At 37.8% G+C, this 15,377-nt stretch overlaps 1 protein-coding gene across 12 annotated transcripts in view; it reads left to right on the top strand.

The window, feature by feature from the left end:
• The first annotated feature begins 3 nt into the window (after positions 1–3).
• The window catches only part of SMC6 (structural maintenance of chromosomes 6), a 28,798-nt gene continuing 13,424 nt past the window's right edge, over positions 4–15,377 (top strand). For 2 of the 12 annotated variants that reach the window (XR_014944260.1, XM_015859576.3), the window contains exons 1-16: positions 4–276; positions 3,224–3,372; positions 5,121–5,238; positions 6,494–6,599; positions 7,339–7,475; positions 7,667–7,728; positions 8,460–8,540; positions 9,103–9,204; positions 9,349–9,468; positions 9,561–9,659; positions 10,077–10,223; positions 10,609–10,697; positions 11,187–11,351; positions 11,728–11,906; positions 13,505–13,706; positions 13,843–13,957. Coding sequence is in view for 7 of the 12 variants with exons in the window: in XM_015859576.3 (XP_015715062.2) it covers positions 66–276; positions 3,224–3,372; positions 5,121–5,238; positions 6,494–6,599; positions 7,339–7,475; positions 7,667–7,728; positions 8,460–8,540; positions 9,103–9,204; positions 9,349–9,468; positions 9,561–9,659; positions 10,077–10,223; positions 10,609–10,697; positions 11,187–11,351; positions 11,728–11,906; positions 13,505–13,706; positions 13,843–13,957 (2,082 nt within the window). In the remaining 5 variants the exon portion in view is untranslated. Of the gene's footprint in view, positions 277–1,859; positions 2,003–3,223; positions 3,373–5,120; positions 5,239–6,493; positions 6,600–7,338; positions 7,476–7,666; positions 7,729–8,459; positions 8,541–9,102; positions 9,205–9,348; positions 9,469–9,560; positions 9,660–10,076; positions 10,224–10,608; positions 10,698–11,186; positions 11,352–11,727; positions 11,907–13,504; positions 13,707–13,842; positions 13,958–15,377 lie in introns of those variants that run through there. The other 10 variants (XM_085542212.1, XM_085542210.1, XM_085542211.1 and 7 more) reach the window with 10 other exon arrangements.

Below are 15,377 nucleotides of genomic sequence, written 5' to 3'. Positions count from 1 at the left end.
CTTGGCGGCTCTTCCGTTACACGCTCCGGTCGGTTGTTTTGGATGCGTTAAACTCTCTGCCCGTTATGGCGGGCCCGCCGGTTCCGAGGACAGGTAGGGCGGGGAACGGTTGGCCTCGAGGGGCTGCAGTTGTTGGGGGAGGCCGCGGTGGAGCGGAGGTTGCGGTCCTTTCCCTCTGCTCAGCGCTTGGTGAGGCCGCACCTGGGGTGCTGCGTCCTGTTGTGGCCCCCCTTGTGCTTGATGTGGACACCTCCCTCCTCAGAAGTCTCCATCTCTGTAAGACTGAAGATGTTCCTTTTTGTTGGAGTGGGAGGGAGTCTGATAGGGCTGCCAGGGTAGGGAGAGATTGGAGCCTTTCTGTGAGGGAGGGCTGAGTGCTGGTGTTGTTCTTCTTGGAGGAGGAGACATCTGTCAATACTTGAAGTGAGAGTAGAAGTGTACACTTGAGTCTTGCACCTGGGTGGAAATAATTGCATGCACCAGTACAGGCTGGGGGAAGACCTGCTGGAGAGGAGCTCTGCAGAGAGGGACCTGGGCGTCCTGGTGGATGACAGATTGACCATGAGCCAGCAGTGTGCCCTTGTAGCCAAAAAAGCCAATGGCATACTGGGGTGTATTAAAAAGAACGTGTCCAGCAGGTTGAAGGAGGTGATCCTCCCCCTCTACTCTGCCCTGGTGAGGCCTCATCTGGAATACTGTGTCCAGTTCTGGGCTCCCCAGTACAAAAGACAGGGATCTCTTGGAAAGAGTCCAGCGGAGGGCCACTAAGATGGTGAAGGGCCTGGAGCATCTCCCCTATGAGGAGAGACTTAGGGAACTGGGTCTGTTTAGCCTTGAGAAAAGAAGGCTGAGAGGGGACTTGATCCAGGTTTATAAATACCTGAGGTGTGGGAGCCATAGTGGTGAGTCTGGTCTCTTTTCAGTAGTGCGTGGGGACAGGACTAGGGGTAATGGGATGAAAGTACAGCATAGGAAGTTCCGCACGAATGTGTGGAAGAACTTCTTTACAGTGAGGGTGACGGAGCACTGGAACAGGCTGCCCAGGGAGGTGGTGGAGTCTCCTTCTCTGGAGATATTCAAGACCCACCTGGACGCCTACCTGTGTGACATGGTGTAGGGAGCCTGCTTTGGCAGGGGGGTTGGACTCGATGATCTCTAGAGGTCCCTTCCAACCCCTACAATTCTGCGATTCTGTGAGAGTGCAGAAAAAGGCTCCTCGGTGGTGCCCAGAGCCGTGACAGGAGCATGCGGGCACAAACCAGAGCAAAGAAAGTTCCGTCTGAACGCCTTCAGTAAATACTTTTCTATATGAAGTGTGAGAGTGATTATCCAGTATTAAGTGACACTGTGTTTTCCTTTCATGCTCTTGTTACGTGCATAGCAATTACTTGTAGTAATTTGTGTTAATTGGTGATGTTTGCATAACTGGATCTGTCTTGCCCTTATTTCTTTGTGGTTTATAGCTGTGGGTGGTTGTAACTGTGCTTGTATGTTTCATGCTAGTATATTTCATGCTCTATACTGAATTGATGCTTTTGTGTTGTCTTTTGGAATGACAGTTTCATTATCACTTATATTACTGATGTTCTTGACTTTGTCATCACAAATTTCCATTCACAGTCCTACTTCATATTGCAGTAGAGCCATAAATTTAGAGTCCGGATTTAAAATATGATGTACGATGTGTCTAGTCCTTGTAACAAACTTCTGTTAACATTTCTCAGTATTATTCATGGTTGACTTCCCTTTAGCCTACTTTATATCTTAAAATGTACATTGGGAATGTACATGGAATTCATACCACTGATCTTTAAAATTAATTACAGCATTTAAGACAAGTATGTTTTTTCTTTGTTGAGTGAAGTTTAAATGGAACGACAGAGTGAACAAAGGTCTATCTTCATATTAGAGTAATGGATAAATTCCAAGGATTTACAAGTAACCCTTCGCTGATCTAACACAAAGAGATGGTTCTATAGGAGACTGAAATATCATAATATAGGTATGTAACTGAATGATGAAATGTATTTGCTGCTTGCATTATAGGTGTGATATTAGACTACATAACATGAATTGGAAATGACAGGTACTCTGTAAATATTTAAGAGCTATAATATGAACCTAAAACTTAGTCTGTAATCCCTGTTGTCTGCTGGGAAGCTTATTGCATTTCTGTCTTTTACTTCAGAATTTCTTCATTACACTTAATAGAAAGAGTTGTATACTGTTTTTTATCAGTTGTTTGCACTAAGACAATGAGGAAATTAGTAAGCACTATTTATGAAACTCAAGGAATACTCACAGAAGAAATTCTGTAGTTTCTGTAGTGGTGTCTCAAATTTTAATGTCTGCGGTGTTTGATGTAATAAATGCTATTGCCTGTGATTGTTAGTATGAGCCTTTTGACCTTTTGTCTGTTGAAACCAGGCTAATGTTTGACCAGAACATTAAGCTTGCTCAGGTAGAACAACAGAATTTTAGGGTTTGGAAGGGACCTCTAGAATTTTGCAGGATTCATTTCTTAGTAGCCACATTAGTGCAATGAGTGATTTATCCATTTATAAAGGATGTATTCATACATGCATACGTGTGTAGGTATGTTCTCAGAGAACAGTAATCATCCATAGTAAAATAACAGCATTTTGCTTTCCATGATCATGGCCTTAGAAAGGCCTTTTCTGCAAAAACAGCAATGGAGCAGCGCCATAAATCTAAATTATCCTTTCTTTAACTTTCTGATATCTCAGATATTCATTTCCTAGGCATTTCTTGTCTGCATATAGTTAACATTGTACTTCTAACTGCACACATCGCTTTCTTCAAACCTGCATTGATCATCATATGATAGTGGTGTCCATCTATAACTTACCTTTGAGCTCTGTTACTAACCAAAAGCAACTATAGTAGATATCCCAAATTGTGATGTACCAAAGAAAATAGAATCCAGGTTGATCTCTGGTGATAATCAAAAAACTCAGCTTGATTAGAATAATGATGATTTCTCTTGTTATTGCAAAGCTTTCGCAATGTAAGCTTAAGCTTAAATTCACTGAGGTTTCAGTTCTGAGAATTCACTGAGATTTTAGTTTAATGCACCATTTGCTATGATCTTTGTATTTCTTGTATCACTTTGGATAAATACAGTCTGTGTTATTATCTGTTGGTGTGTTCTCATTTAACAGATGATAAGTTTCAATCTTCTTTTACTTTCATGTTTTCTCAGTACTCATGGGTAAGAGAAAGGAAGAAAGTGCTTCAAAGCCTCCATCCCAAAAAAGGCAGAGACAAGAACACGCAGATGAACGCAATGCTGAGTCCAGTGACGAAGAACACTCACTGTTTGCAGCTGATAATAGTTTCTCTTTATCGTCGGTAAGTTCTAAAAAAATCCCCTCCAGAAAATTGATATTAAAAATTAAAAAAAGAAAAAGTAAACCTGTGGCTTTTGTTGATTTTGAAGTAAGTCTTAAATATAGGACTTAGTGGAACCAATACAAAAAAAAAAAAAAGAAACAATTATAATGAGTACTTTTGAATGAGTTCACTCTTTTTTTAGATCATGTATTTTTGACAGTTGATCATAAAGTAATGCATAGGTCACTCAAAAAGTAGCACCTCCTGTTTCACAGAATCATACAGTTGTTTGAGTTGGAAGGACTCCTTAAAGACCATCTAATCAAAGTCCAGTCCAATGAACAGAGGCACCTACCTCTGCATCAGGGTGCTTAGAGCCCCATCCAGTCTGACTTTGAACATCTCCCAGGACAGAGCTTCCACCACCTCTCTGGGCAACCTTTTCCAGTGTCTCAGTACCCTTTTGGGAAAAACTTCTTCCTTAATTCTAAATCTCCCATCTTAGTTTAAAGCCATTTCCCCTTGTCTTAACACAAAAGACCTTGCTAAAGAGTGTGTCCCCTTCTTTTGTTATAGCCATCTTTTGGGTATTAAAAGGCTTCTATCAGATCTACCCAGAGCCTTCTTCAGGCTAAATGTGTGCCATTGTTTCCATATGAAGGGGTTCAGTGATACACCTTTGCTTCATCTGCACTTCCATGTCTGATGCCATTTTATCAGACTGCCCCTCTCCTGCACAGCAATAAAATGTAATAGAACATTGGCAGGAAGGTTCAACTTCTACTGCCATACCACCACCATCTACCTCTGACATTATGGAGCAGCATAATAAAATAGGTGGCATTGCTTTTGGAGCAGCCCTCATAGTATTCTGATTTTATTCAATGACTACTGCTGAAATTGACAAATATGTAAAACAAAAAGATTTTTTTTGTAGAATCATTGCATATTTGGTTTAGGTAGTAGGAAAAGTAGAAAGTGTATTTAGAAGAACATGATTTGCTTAAAGAAGCGCTGCATGCTTTGATTTCATAGCTGACCCTTGCAAATTTCTAACACAAATGTTTGAAATTAAATGAAACTTGAAGACATGAATATTCTTTTCTCTTTTTCTGTAGTAGCTGAATTTCAAGTTTGATGGTGGTCTTTTAAAAAAATACTTATTGAGCGTAAATATACAGCCTTGCATATTATGAGATACTGATCTTGAGATATAACTTTTCATTTTCTTGAACTCTACCCTCTGTTCTGTGTCACTCCTGAAATCTTTTCATGCTTAGTTTTCTGAAGCACTGGTAATAAAACAAAAAATGCGTTGTCAGAAAAGTACTTTATGAGTTATACATTGGAATGTGCCTTTTGCTTCTACTTTCATTTCCTCCTACCTAATTTAAATCTTATTTCCCTCTTGTAGAGTCATGCCTAGGCTTTTTGCAGTTTTAATTCAATAACAAAAAGTCTTTCTATGACACTCCTTATGAACTGCTTTAATAATTGTGTGGAATGTATGATCTTAATCTTTAACATCATATAAAATACAAGCTAGGGAGACAACAGCTCAATTTTGCTAACGGTTTTGATCTTGATTTACATACTAACTGTTGTGTAATGAGCAATTTTCATAGTATCATGAATGAATGCTGATTTCCTTGTGGTTTGTTACCATTCATGCTTTTTATTATAATCATTTGAATTCTCGTTGTATTTATAGTAGGTTAAATGTGTTTCATTAAAATACACAAGTAACATAATATCTGAATATTTAGCCTGTAGGGGAAGCTGGGATAATTGAAAGTATCCAGCTGAAGAACTTCATGTGCCATTCGATGTTGGGGCCTTTTCAGTTTGGAGCAAATCTCAATTTTATTATTGGAAACAATGGAAGTAAGTATTAATTGCATCATTGCTATAGGAAAGAACACTCCTGTTGAGACTTTAAAATGCATAATTTTTATGTGAAAAAGAATTGCTAGTTCATCTCTAAATCTTTGGGGACTGTCGATGGATTCGATTTTATACTTGAGAATCACAGTCTATCCCAGTGGTGCAGAGCTAGTGAAAAGAGTTTTAAATTCAGATACTTATGAATGATAACGTAACTAAACTTTTTGTAGCTAAATTATATGTAAATTTATATTTATGTTTCACATAGGCATTTATTCATTTTTTAAAATACACAGCAGTTGTCAAAATATATGTCAATTTGAAACCATTTTAGATGGATGTAGTGCTTAAGCAAGTTCATTTATTTTGGAGGAAGAATTTTAAAAATTAAACGTAAATGTTAAAGAGTGCTTAAAATCCCTCTGGTAGTTAAATAAGTAATGATATGTGTTTGGTTTCATTTGTATTATAAGTGTTTTCTTTGCATTTAAGGAATGCAATTTTCTTTCTTCCTGAGATAGAATGTCTCATTAAACACAAATTAATGAGGAGAAGTAGCAGAAGTTTGGCTTAGCATGTTTTCTGGGGAAGAAACTCAGGAATGCCTGATTTATGATGTTATTTCCTAGAGTTGTGGCTATTTTATATACCTGACAACTTTGAAATCTTTCTGCATAAACACAGAAACACAGACTGCTTAGTCAACGAGGAATCTGGAGCACAGGTCTTAACAGGAGCAACTCAGGGAACTGGGATTGTTTAGCCTGGAGAAGAGGAGGCTCAGGGGAGAAGTTGTTGCACTCTACAATTTCCTGAAGGGGGGTTGTGATGAGGAGGGGCTTGGTTTCTTCTTCCAGGCAACAAACAGGACCCAAGGAAATGGTCGCAAGTTGTACTGAAAGTGGTTTAGATTAGACGTAAGAAAAAACTTTTTCTCTCAGAGAGTGGTCAGGAGCTGGAATGGCTGCCCAGGGAGGTGGTGGAGTCACCATTCCTGGCAGTGTTCAAGAGACATCTGGATGAGGAGCTACAAGATATGGTTTAGTAGCTTGTGATAGCAATGGTAATGGGAGGACGGTTGGAATAGGTGATCTTGTAGGTCCTTTCCAACCTTGTGATTCTGTGATTCTATGGACAACCTCAAATATGAATGAGCTGAAGACAAAGTCACCATAACTTTGTTGTTTTTTTTCTGTTTCCTTGTTTTTGCATTGTTTTTAAGGAAAAAATAAAACCCTCAGTACTTCTGTTACAGGTGGAAAAAGTTCTGTTTTAACTGCACTGATTGTTGGCCTTGGAGGAAAAGCCACTGCTACTAATAGAGGTTCCTCATTAAAAATGTTTGTAAAAAGTGGAGCGACGTAAGTAAAACTTGCTTCATTTTAAGGTGGAATATGTTGTTTTGAAGCTGATTCAGGTTAGCTGCTCAGTATTCTGGTAACTTGATCTCTGTTCGTCTACTAGGTCTAACAGATAAGAATAAAAATGAAAATGCTGAAAGGGCCACGTTAAAAATAAATAGATGTACCAATAGCATTCAATTTGCTAATGCATAGCAAAGTGTACTGTTTAAGCTTAGTTCTCATGTATTAGATGGACTTGAATATCCTACAGACAGATTGAAAAGTTCATTAAAAAAGTTCATGGGAAATGAATCATTACCATTCTGTGAGCATGAGTTTAATTCTTTCTGTCTTTCTAGTGACATGAGTGTGTACACAGTGCAAAGGTATGAAGGAAAAGTAGGAAAGTCTGCACATTTTGTTTTTGCTCATAACTAACCTGAAGGTGCAAACAAAGCAGTCGGGAGCCTGCTTAGGCAGGGGGGTTGGACTCGATGATTTCTAGAGGTCCCTTCCAGCCCCTACAATTCTGTGATTCTGGGATCTTTCTGTCCGATTGGCTTTAATGCTCTCGTGGCTCTGACATCATCGTTGTGTTTTGTTCCAATTTGTACTATGAATGACTTTCAATTATAACTTGATGTGAGATTTTTTTGTGGAAAATTATTAAGTTCTGATTTTCTTTTTAATTTGTAACTCATTTCAGCTATCTGTGGGTGTTTGTGTATTTATTTTTGGTTTTGTTTTATTCCTTTAGTTCTGCAGATATCTCAGTAACACTGCAAAACCAAGGCAGAGATGCATTTAAGCCAGAAGTGTATGGTGACTCTATTATTGTGAATACACACATTAATACGGAAGGGGGCAGAACTTACAGACTGAAAAGCAAATCTGGTTGGTGATTGTTTCGCCCTCAATCTTTAAAGCTCTTATAATGGTTTAATTACTTTAAATGCATTAATGTTGATGAAAGATTTTCTTACAACGTCAACTTTTCTGTGCCTGTGTTGGCATGTTAGACTGCAGTATGTTGGCATGTCAACAGCAGTTATTTCTCTCTCCAACACTCTTCCTCTCCCCCTTAGGTAATATGATTTCTTCAAAGAAAGAGGAACTCTTAGGAATGCTTGATCACTTTAATATCCAGGTAATTGTTAGTGTTTTAATTCTGTTTAATTAAGACATTAGCTTGTGATGTTTCATTTTGCTAAATGAGAGAAGTTTGCCTTTTTCTTGTTTTTATGATCACTTACAATGACAAGAGAGTATTAAAATTCAATATACCTTGTACAGTGCTGGATAAGACCTGATCCCATGCAGGTCAATGTTCACTGTCTTCTACAAGCTTGACATATCCTATCAATGAAAGACAGCATTATTAAACTTCTTCCATATGCAGAGCTTTTTCTTCCTTAATTGCCTGCTGATTCCTTCAGTTTTTGCTGTTATAGAGATATCAGGGTTTTTTTATTTTTCCTTATTTTTTCTGCTTAATTGATTAATGAAAAATCAATTATTTTATACTTGATGTACACTATTTAAAATATTCCACCTGTCAAATAATATAAACTTCTGTTACTGTGTATTGATTTTTATTGTGGAAACTTATGTAAGAATGTACTGGGCAATTCCTTGAGTTAAAAGTAGTACTTTGGGCAGTTGATTAAAGAAGAATTAAATGTCATTGTTGCAGGAATTGTTAAGTGCGTAAAACTTCCCAGACGTCACGGATTCTTGTGAAAACAGTTCCTTAGATGCCTTTATTGTGTTGCAAGGTTGTATTTGGGAGCATGTATATGTGTCCCTGCTTTTGGGGATATGTGATTATAGGCCTTTGTTCCCTAAAATATGAATGAAGTAACCTATCTGGTATTACAGGTAGAAAATCCCGTGTCTGTTTTAACCCAAGAGATGAGTAAGCTCTTCTTACAGTCTAAAAATGAGGGTGACAAGTATAAGGTAAGAAAAATAACTTAATACCTTCACTAAATAATAAATGGTGACTTTCAGTGGTAGTCAGCTGCTTTCTAGTAATTATTTTAAAAATGCAGCCCAGTAAAAGAAGCAAACAAAATATTTGAAGCCAAAATACTGATATAAAATTTGTGTAGGAAAAGAAAAATCAAAACATTTTTAGAAATCTGAATTTTAAATATCTAATTGGAGCAGTCATTCACTTTGCAAAAACAGTTTTTTGAAACATTTTTTTTCCCTCTGATGGCACCAACAAATTCATGGTTGTTTTTGTACAGCACTGAGTTTGGTCACTGGACAGAAGTACACCACAGGTTATTTTACTGTTACACCATAACAGTTGGAATAACTCACATCCAAGCTGGATGTGGCTCTGGGCTGCCTGGTCCAGTGTTTGGTGACGATGCACATAACAGGGGGGTTGAAACTGGATGATCACTGTGGTCATTTTCAACCCAGGCCATTCTATGATTTTTCTATGTTATCTATTTAAAGTTAATTTAGGTTTGCTGGTGAATCTGACATTTGCATCTTAATTCCCTGCTAGTTTTTTATGAAGGCAACTCAGCTGGAGCAAATGAAAGAAGACTATTCATATATCATGAAAACTAAAGAAAATACACGTCTTCAGATTGAGCAAGGAGTAGAGGTATATTCAAGTTATAATAATTGTTAGTACTGTTTTGAGCACTGAAATAATTAGTAGTTAAGCTATTAAGCTCTGAATGTATCTTTCCAATATTTCATTGCATTGTAGCTTTATGTACTCACAGTTGAACCTTTTTTTTTTCAGCGTCTAAAAGAGCTTAAGCGAATTTACTGTGAAGAAAAGGAACGCTATGAAAGCATCGAGTGTGTGAATGAAATGCAGAAACGCCTTGAAGAACTGAAACATAAAATGGCGTGGGCAGTGGTAAATTTCTTGCTAGAATGTTTCCTCAAGCGAAACTTACTTTAAATTATTTCTGAATCAATGCAGACATTCTGATACATGCTTGTATTTAGGTGGCTGAGATGGAGAGAGAAATACAGCCGATCAGAGAAGGTGTCAAAGCTGAAGAAGAAAATACAGTGAAGTTTGATCAGAAGCTGGAAGAATGTCAGGTACGTAAGAGCTTTCAAAACCAGATGTTAAATTTCTAGTCTCCTTGGCTCAGGAATAGAAATTTGCATTTGCAAATCAAGTGTTTTTACTTTATGGCCATACATATCTATCTGTGTAGTATTGAGGAAGCTTTGTCTGGATGCTGCTCTCATCTCTTTCCATGTCAGTGCACTTGTAGAAAGTGTCTGATGTTTGAGTAAAACCTGAGTAAGAAAAGAAGGTTTGGTAATTCATTGGTTTTCAGAGTGTGCTCCTGAGTTTATTTTCCTCTTTGCATATCTGTTGTGTCAATTACCTATAAGACATGTTAGCAGATGGATTCTGTTCAGACATATTTCTTCTATAGCATGAAGAGATTTTGAAGATTTATTTTTTTTTCACTTATAAATGCATATAATTCTCTTGTTGCCCTAAAGATAAAAATAAATGAGGCAGAAGAAAAGTGCAAAGCAATACAAGAGAAGCTGATAACAGTAAATGGTGAAGCGGAAGCCCTGCATACTCAGTGTATGTCTTCAAAAGCTGAAGTTCAGACAAGAAGAAAAGCAGTCAATGAAGCTGAGGTAGGCAAAGGAGCTGATTTAAAACCTGAATCCTGTCCATGCTGTACCCATATGTACTACTGCGTTTAGGCTTTATGAATGTCATATAGCTCAATGTAGTTCAAAATAGGTGTAATTTCTGGCTTGACTGACAAGCAGCTTCTGTTTGTGGTGATAGAGTTTATATCTTTACTCACGTGTTAAGAAATAGACAGCTTAAGTTGGCACTAATAAGATTCAAACGTGAAAAGGAAGGGATAACAAAATTAACTTCAAATTAAAGTTCTTTTGGTCTCAAGTATTGATAATTTTTTACAGACGGAGTTCAGTGTTTACTTCCTCAAAACTGTAATTCTATGTTGAAATTACTCTTCCATTAAACTAATATGTTCTATTTCCTTAATAGGTGCTTTATAATCGCGTCAGAACTGAGCTGAAACGTCTGGCAAAAGATGATGAACAGCTACATAACCGAATTGAGGAAATGAAAAAGAGGTAAATATTCATACTCCGATGTTGTTTTGTTAGTGTATAGATATGTACAGAGTCAGCTCTTCTGAGTAATGTGAAAATCTAAGGTAAGAGAAAACATTTGTTTAATCTTTCATAGGCTCCACTTAAATATTTAAACATCTCTGCTTTGTATGATGAGGTTTTCATTGTATGATGATGAGGCAATTGGGCAGAAAAAAAAAGCCTTTTTCCTGATGACATTTTTTTAGCTTATACAGTGTTGCAAAATGATTGATCTAATATTAAACCAAATGTAATAGAAATGCAACTAGGGAAGAGTTATGTATGATTGCAAATGAAAAATGAAATAAATCACTGGTACTTGTTTTGTAGATCTTGTAAATGCTCTGAATCTTAAATATAACTGTTTGATACATATATCTTATGTATGTTGCATGCAAATAGTCTGTATCACAGATTTTTGTGCAGTTTTCAAATACAAATACAAATAAGTATGATTATTTCTTCTAGTGCTTATCAGGCTTCAGAGCCTGAAAGGCAGGAAAGGCAAAGGAAAATCACACAGCTAAAGGAGAAACTGAAGGTGCTTCATGATGAAGAAATAATGATTGGCCAACAGATGGATCAGTTTCAGCAAGCTATTTATAAGCATAAAGAAGAGTTTGTTAAACTTAAGTAAGTTACAGTTTTTGAATGTAATTGTACTTTGTAAGTACTTGCAATTCCTCATGTTCTTGACAGATTAGGCTTCAGTTTCTGTATTTGCTTCCCCCACCTACTTCCTTCCTCAGTTATTATTGGACTTGCTAAACTTTTCTTTGGCAAAATATGGCTGAAGCTAGAAAATTGTTGTGTGTTAACAAAGCTGTACAGGATAACTATTGTATCTATTGTATCTAAGTGCAGATTTATAGAGACTTTGAACCACCTGCTTTAGATGACTATTTACCCATTACTAAACTAGAAAAACAAATTGTTCCTAGGTTTTGAAATAAGTTGATAACTATTTCTGTGAAACTAAGGCTATTGGAAAAAAAATTTCTTATCTTAGGAGAGAAGACTCTGTTGTGAGACAAGACTTGGATGCTAAACAGAAGCACCTGAGAGAGCTGAGAGATAGTAAAACAAACACCTTTAAAAGATTTGGACAACATATGCCATCACTGCTTGAAGAAGTTGAAGTAGCCTTTAGGCAAGGGCAATTTAAACACAAACCTGTTGGACCTTTAGGTAAGAATGGCAGCTTTTCAGCTTTTTCAAGATAAATTTTTGGGCTTTTTCCTTATGGGTTTTATTGAAGAGCTAATAACGTCAACTGTGGCCTTCAGAAAAACTGTTGTTTATGAAGCTTCAAAAGTATCTTTAGTCGGGTAAATACAGAGGGAAGTTCTGTGTGTGGCTGCCAATGTATACTAAAAGATTATACCATAGGTAGGATTTCATTGCAAAATACTTGAGCTTCCTTCTGTGTTGCAGGTCTCTTCTGCATGTTGCATAGAGCTCGTGTAGAGTATTACGTCAGTGAGATGACAGTCTTTATGTGTCACATCACCCTTCTGTGCTCTCATTGATTGTAGCTTGGTGATAGCACTGTCCTACTGTCAGACAGGTTTTTGCTTAAAATATACAGTGACAGCTTTGTGGTGTTGTCTTGCTTGAGATGTTTTGCATGGAGCAGCTTAGAAAAAACTTTCTTGGAAAGTTTGATTTTGTTTGTGTCTGTCAGAGATATTCAAAGTACGGGGGGCCCCAGATCCCAAAAAGAAACACAGGGAGCTGTTGGAGAGGGTTCAGAGGGCCACAGTCAGAGGGCTGAAGCACCTCCCCTACAAAGACAGGCTGAGGGAGCTGGGCTTGTTCAGCCTGGAGAAGGGAAGGCTGCGAGGTGACCTCATTGCAGTCTTTCAGTATCTAAATGGAGCCTATAAACAGGAGGGGAGACAACTCTTTGAAAGAGAAGATGACAGCAGGACAAGGGGAAATGGCTTTAAGTCGATGGAGGGAAGACTCAGGTTGGATATCAGGGAGAAATTCCTTACAGAGAGAGTGGTGAGGTGCTGGAACAGTTGCCCAGAGAGACTGTGGATGCCCCATCCCTGGAGGTGTTCAGGGCCAGGTTGGATGGTACCCTGGGCAGCCTGGTCTAGTATTAGATGTGGAGGCTGGTGGCCCTGCCTGTGTCAGGGGTGTTGGAGCTTCGTGATCTTTGAGGTCCCCTCCAACTGAACCCTTTCTATGATTCAAAGCTATGTTCGATTTGTAAGTGGCAGTAAAGACTTCAGCATATTCTAGAGGTAAATAAAAAGGCAGAATGCTTAATTAATGGGAGTACCAGATGCTTACTGCAGAGGGAGGATGTGTAAACGCCTGTAAACAAGTGATACAGTGGATATCCTCACAGTAGTTTGATTTGCACTGTAGCTGTTCCTCTGCCTTCAGGCTTAAAGCCTGAAATTGTTAGTAAGTGATCTTTGCCCTGGTTTGATCTTGCTTTTCTGCCATTAGATATGTATCATAATACAATTAATAGTGACATTGTAGAATTTTTAGCGGGGGGGGGAAAGAAGTAGGCCTATATGTGTAGGCTTCTCTATGGAGAGATATTGTCTGTGTTCTTAGGGATGGCCTGTGTGTTTTGGAGCTTTTTCTTCTTTAGTTAACTTTTGCTTTTATTTTGTTTTCTTTCTTCTTTTAATAGAGATCTATTTCAGATTCTCTAAAAAGATGAAAAAAAAAAATAACAAACCCAAAAACCTGTAGTGATAAAAATATACTTCTTAAATATGTTATGGACCTAAGCTAAAGCCTTGCCCTTTATGTTTGTTTAGGTGCTTTCATTCATCCAAAAGATCCTGAACTGACTCTGGCTATTGAAGCTTGTTTAAAGACCTTAGTTCAGGCATTTTGCTGCGACAATCATAGTGATGAAAGAATTCTTCAGCAACTGATGTCAAAATATTATCCACGTGGAGCTAGACCTCCAATAATTGTAAATAAATTTCATGATAAGATTTATGATGTTAGACGAAGGTAAGTTGTGATTGGAATGTTATTACATACCTACAGTGGTTTAAATTATTAAGAGTTGAAAGGAACTATTTGTAATGTGATTTAAAGAATTTTGTGTAAGTTTTATGCATGGTTGTTTTTTTCTTCTTTTCTTCAGTGGAGTTCATCATCCAGAGTTCCCGTCAGTTCTCACAGCACTGGAAATAGATGGTGCAGCAGTTGCTAACTGTTTGATCAATGTGAGGGGTATAGAAAAGGTCCTCCTAATTAAAGTAAGGCTCTCCACTCCCTACAGTCCATTAAAGAAAGGCATTTTCTCTTTGTATAGTAAATACAGCACTTTCTCTGTTTTTTGCTTATCACAAACACTGAACAAAGAATTCCATCTCTGAAAGGCTGAGTGATTGGAGCTCCTTGGACTTCAAGGTCCCTTCCAACCCAGCCATTCTATGATTCGATGAAGCATAACTTGAACTGAGAGGAGGTGAGGTCTCTGTTGGCTCACTGGACCCAAACTGCAACAATTATCAGTGTTTTAATGCAGTGCACAGATGTGCATTTCTGCTGGAAGGCTTCCCGTAAAGGCCCTCGTGACACTTAATATGCTGTCAGTATCCCACTTTGAACACCATTTTCTGCTTAGACAGAGTTAAACTGACGGTGACTATCGTGACCCTAAGTATGGGCCTTATTTAAGAATCAATAAGATTTTTATTCTTCTTATTTCCTCACTCCCTTCACTGCCTAGCTAAACCACTGTGTTCATACATCTTGATTTCCCTCTCTAGTGGGCGATCACGTCTGGTCAGGCAGAAAATCAGATTTCTGCTGTGTGGCTGCTTGGGGTGGTGTTGGCCAACATCCCTGGGTATTCCTTGGCATTTTTCTGCACAGGTCTCCCTGTTTCGTTCCAGGATTGTCCCAGTTTATTCTGAGAGTATGTATCACCTTTCCCGGACCCCTAGTTTATCTGTTTATCCAGTCTTAAAATGTATGCCAATAATCAGTCTCCTAATTTCTGTCTCTACTAATTGTCGGATTCAGGATGTGTCAGTTTCATGTAGTCTGTGTGTTACCAGAACTTGTAGTCACCCCTTCTGCATGAACCTGGCAAGTAGCAGGCTTGTGCTTGAGAATTCAAAATCATCTTTTTAGACATTCACCCACTCACATCTACATGAAATTGTTTTCCATCCGGTTGTGTTTCCATCTGGTCCTTTTAAGACCTAACTGAACAACTTCAAATGAATCTGGAAAAAATTGAAGAGGTGTGGTGTAGAGTAGAAATAATACTTCAGAATGGATGAGTGTATAAATATTGATTTCCTCAGACCACTTACTCTGACACTGGCAATTGTTTTTACCAGCAGATTTCCCAATTTTCTTTAATTTAATTTTGTTTGATGTACTTAGCACATCTCTTTGAAACATTATTTCCTCTGTTTATATTCCACTTCTGATAATTAAATATACTTAGTGTGTAGTGACCTTTTGATTATTGATTTTTTTTTTCCCATGGCAAATTACAAGACACCGATCAGACTACATAATTTACAATTTAGAAACTGGCAGCTAAACTAAGTGGGTTGTTTTTGAGAACGTGAATGTCTTACTCAATGGAGAAAAGCAGACTTTAGACATAACAGACTTTTTCAAATTATTCATTTTTGCATTTCTTGTTTATTGTTAGGA

Source organism: Coturnix japonica, chromosome 3, assembly GCF_054131305.1.
Source record: "Coturnix japonica strain WE chromosome 3, WE-NBRP24, whole genome shotgun sequence".
NCBI classification, from domain to species: domain Eukaryota; kingdom Metazoa; phylum Chordata; class Aves; order Galliformes; family Phasianidae; genus Coturnix; species Coturnix japonica.
The sequence above is the reverse complement of the archived record's forward strand: the minus strand, read 5'-3'. Positions and strand labels throughout refer to the sequence as shown.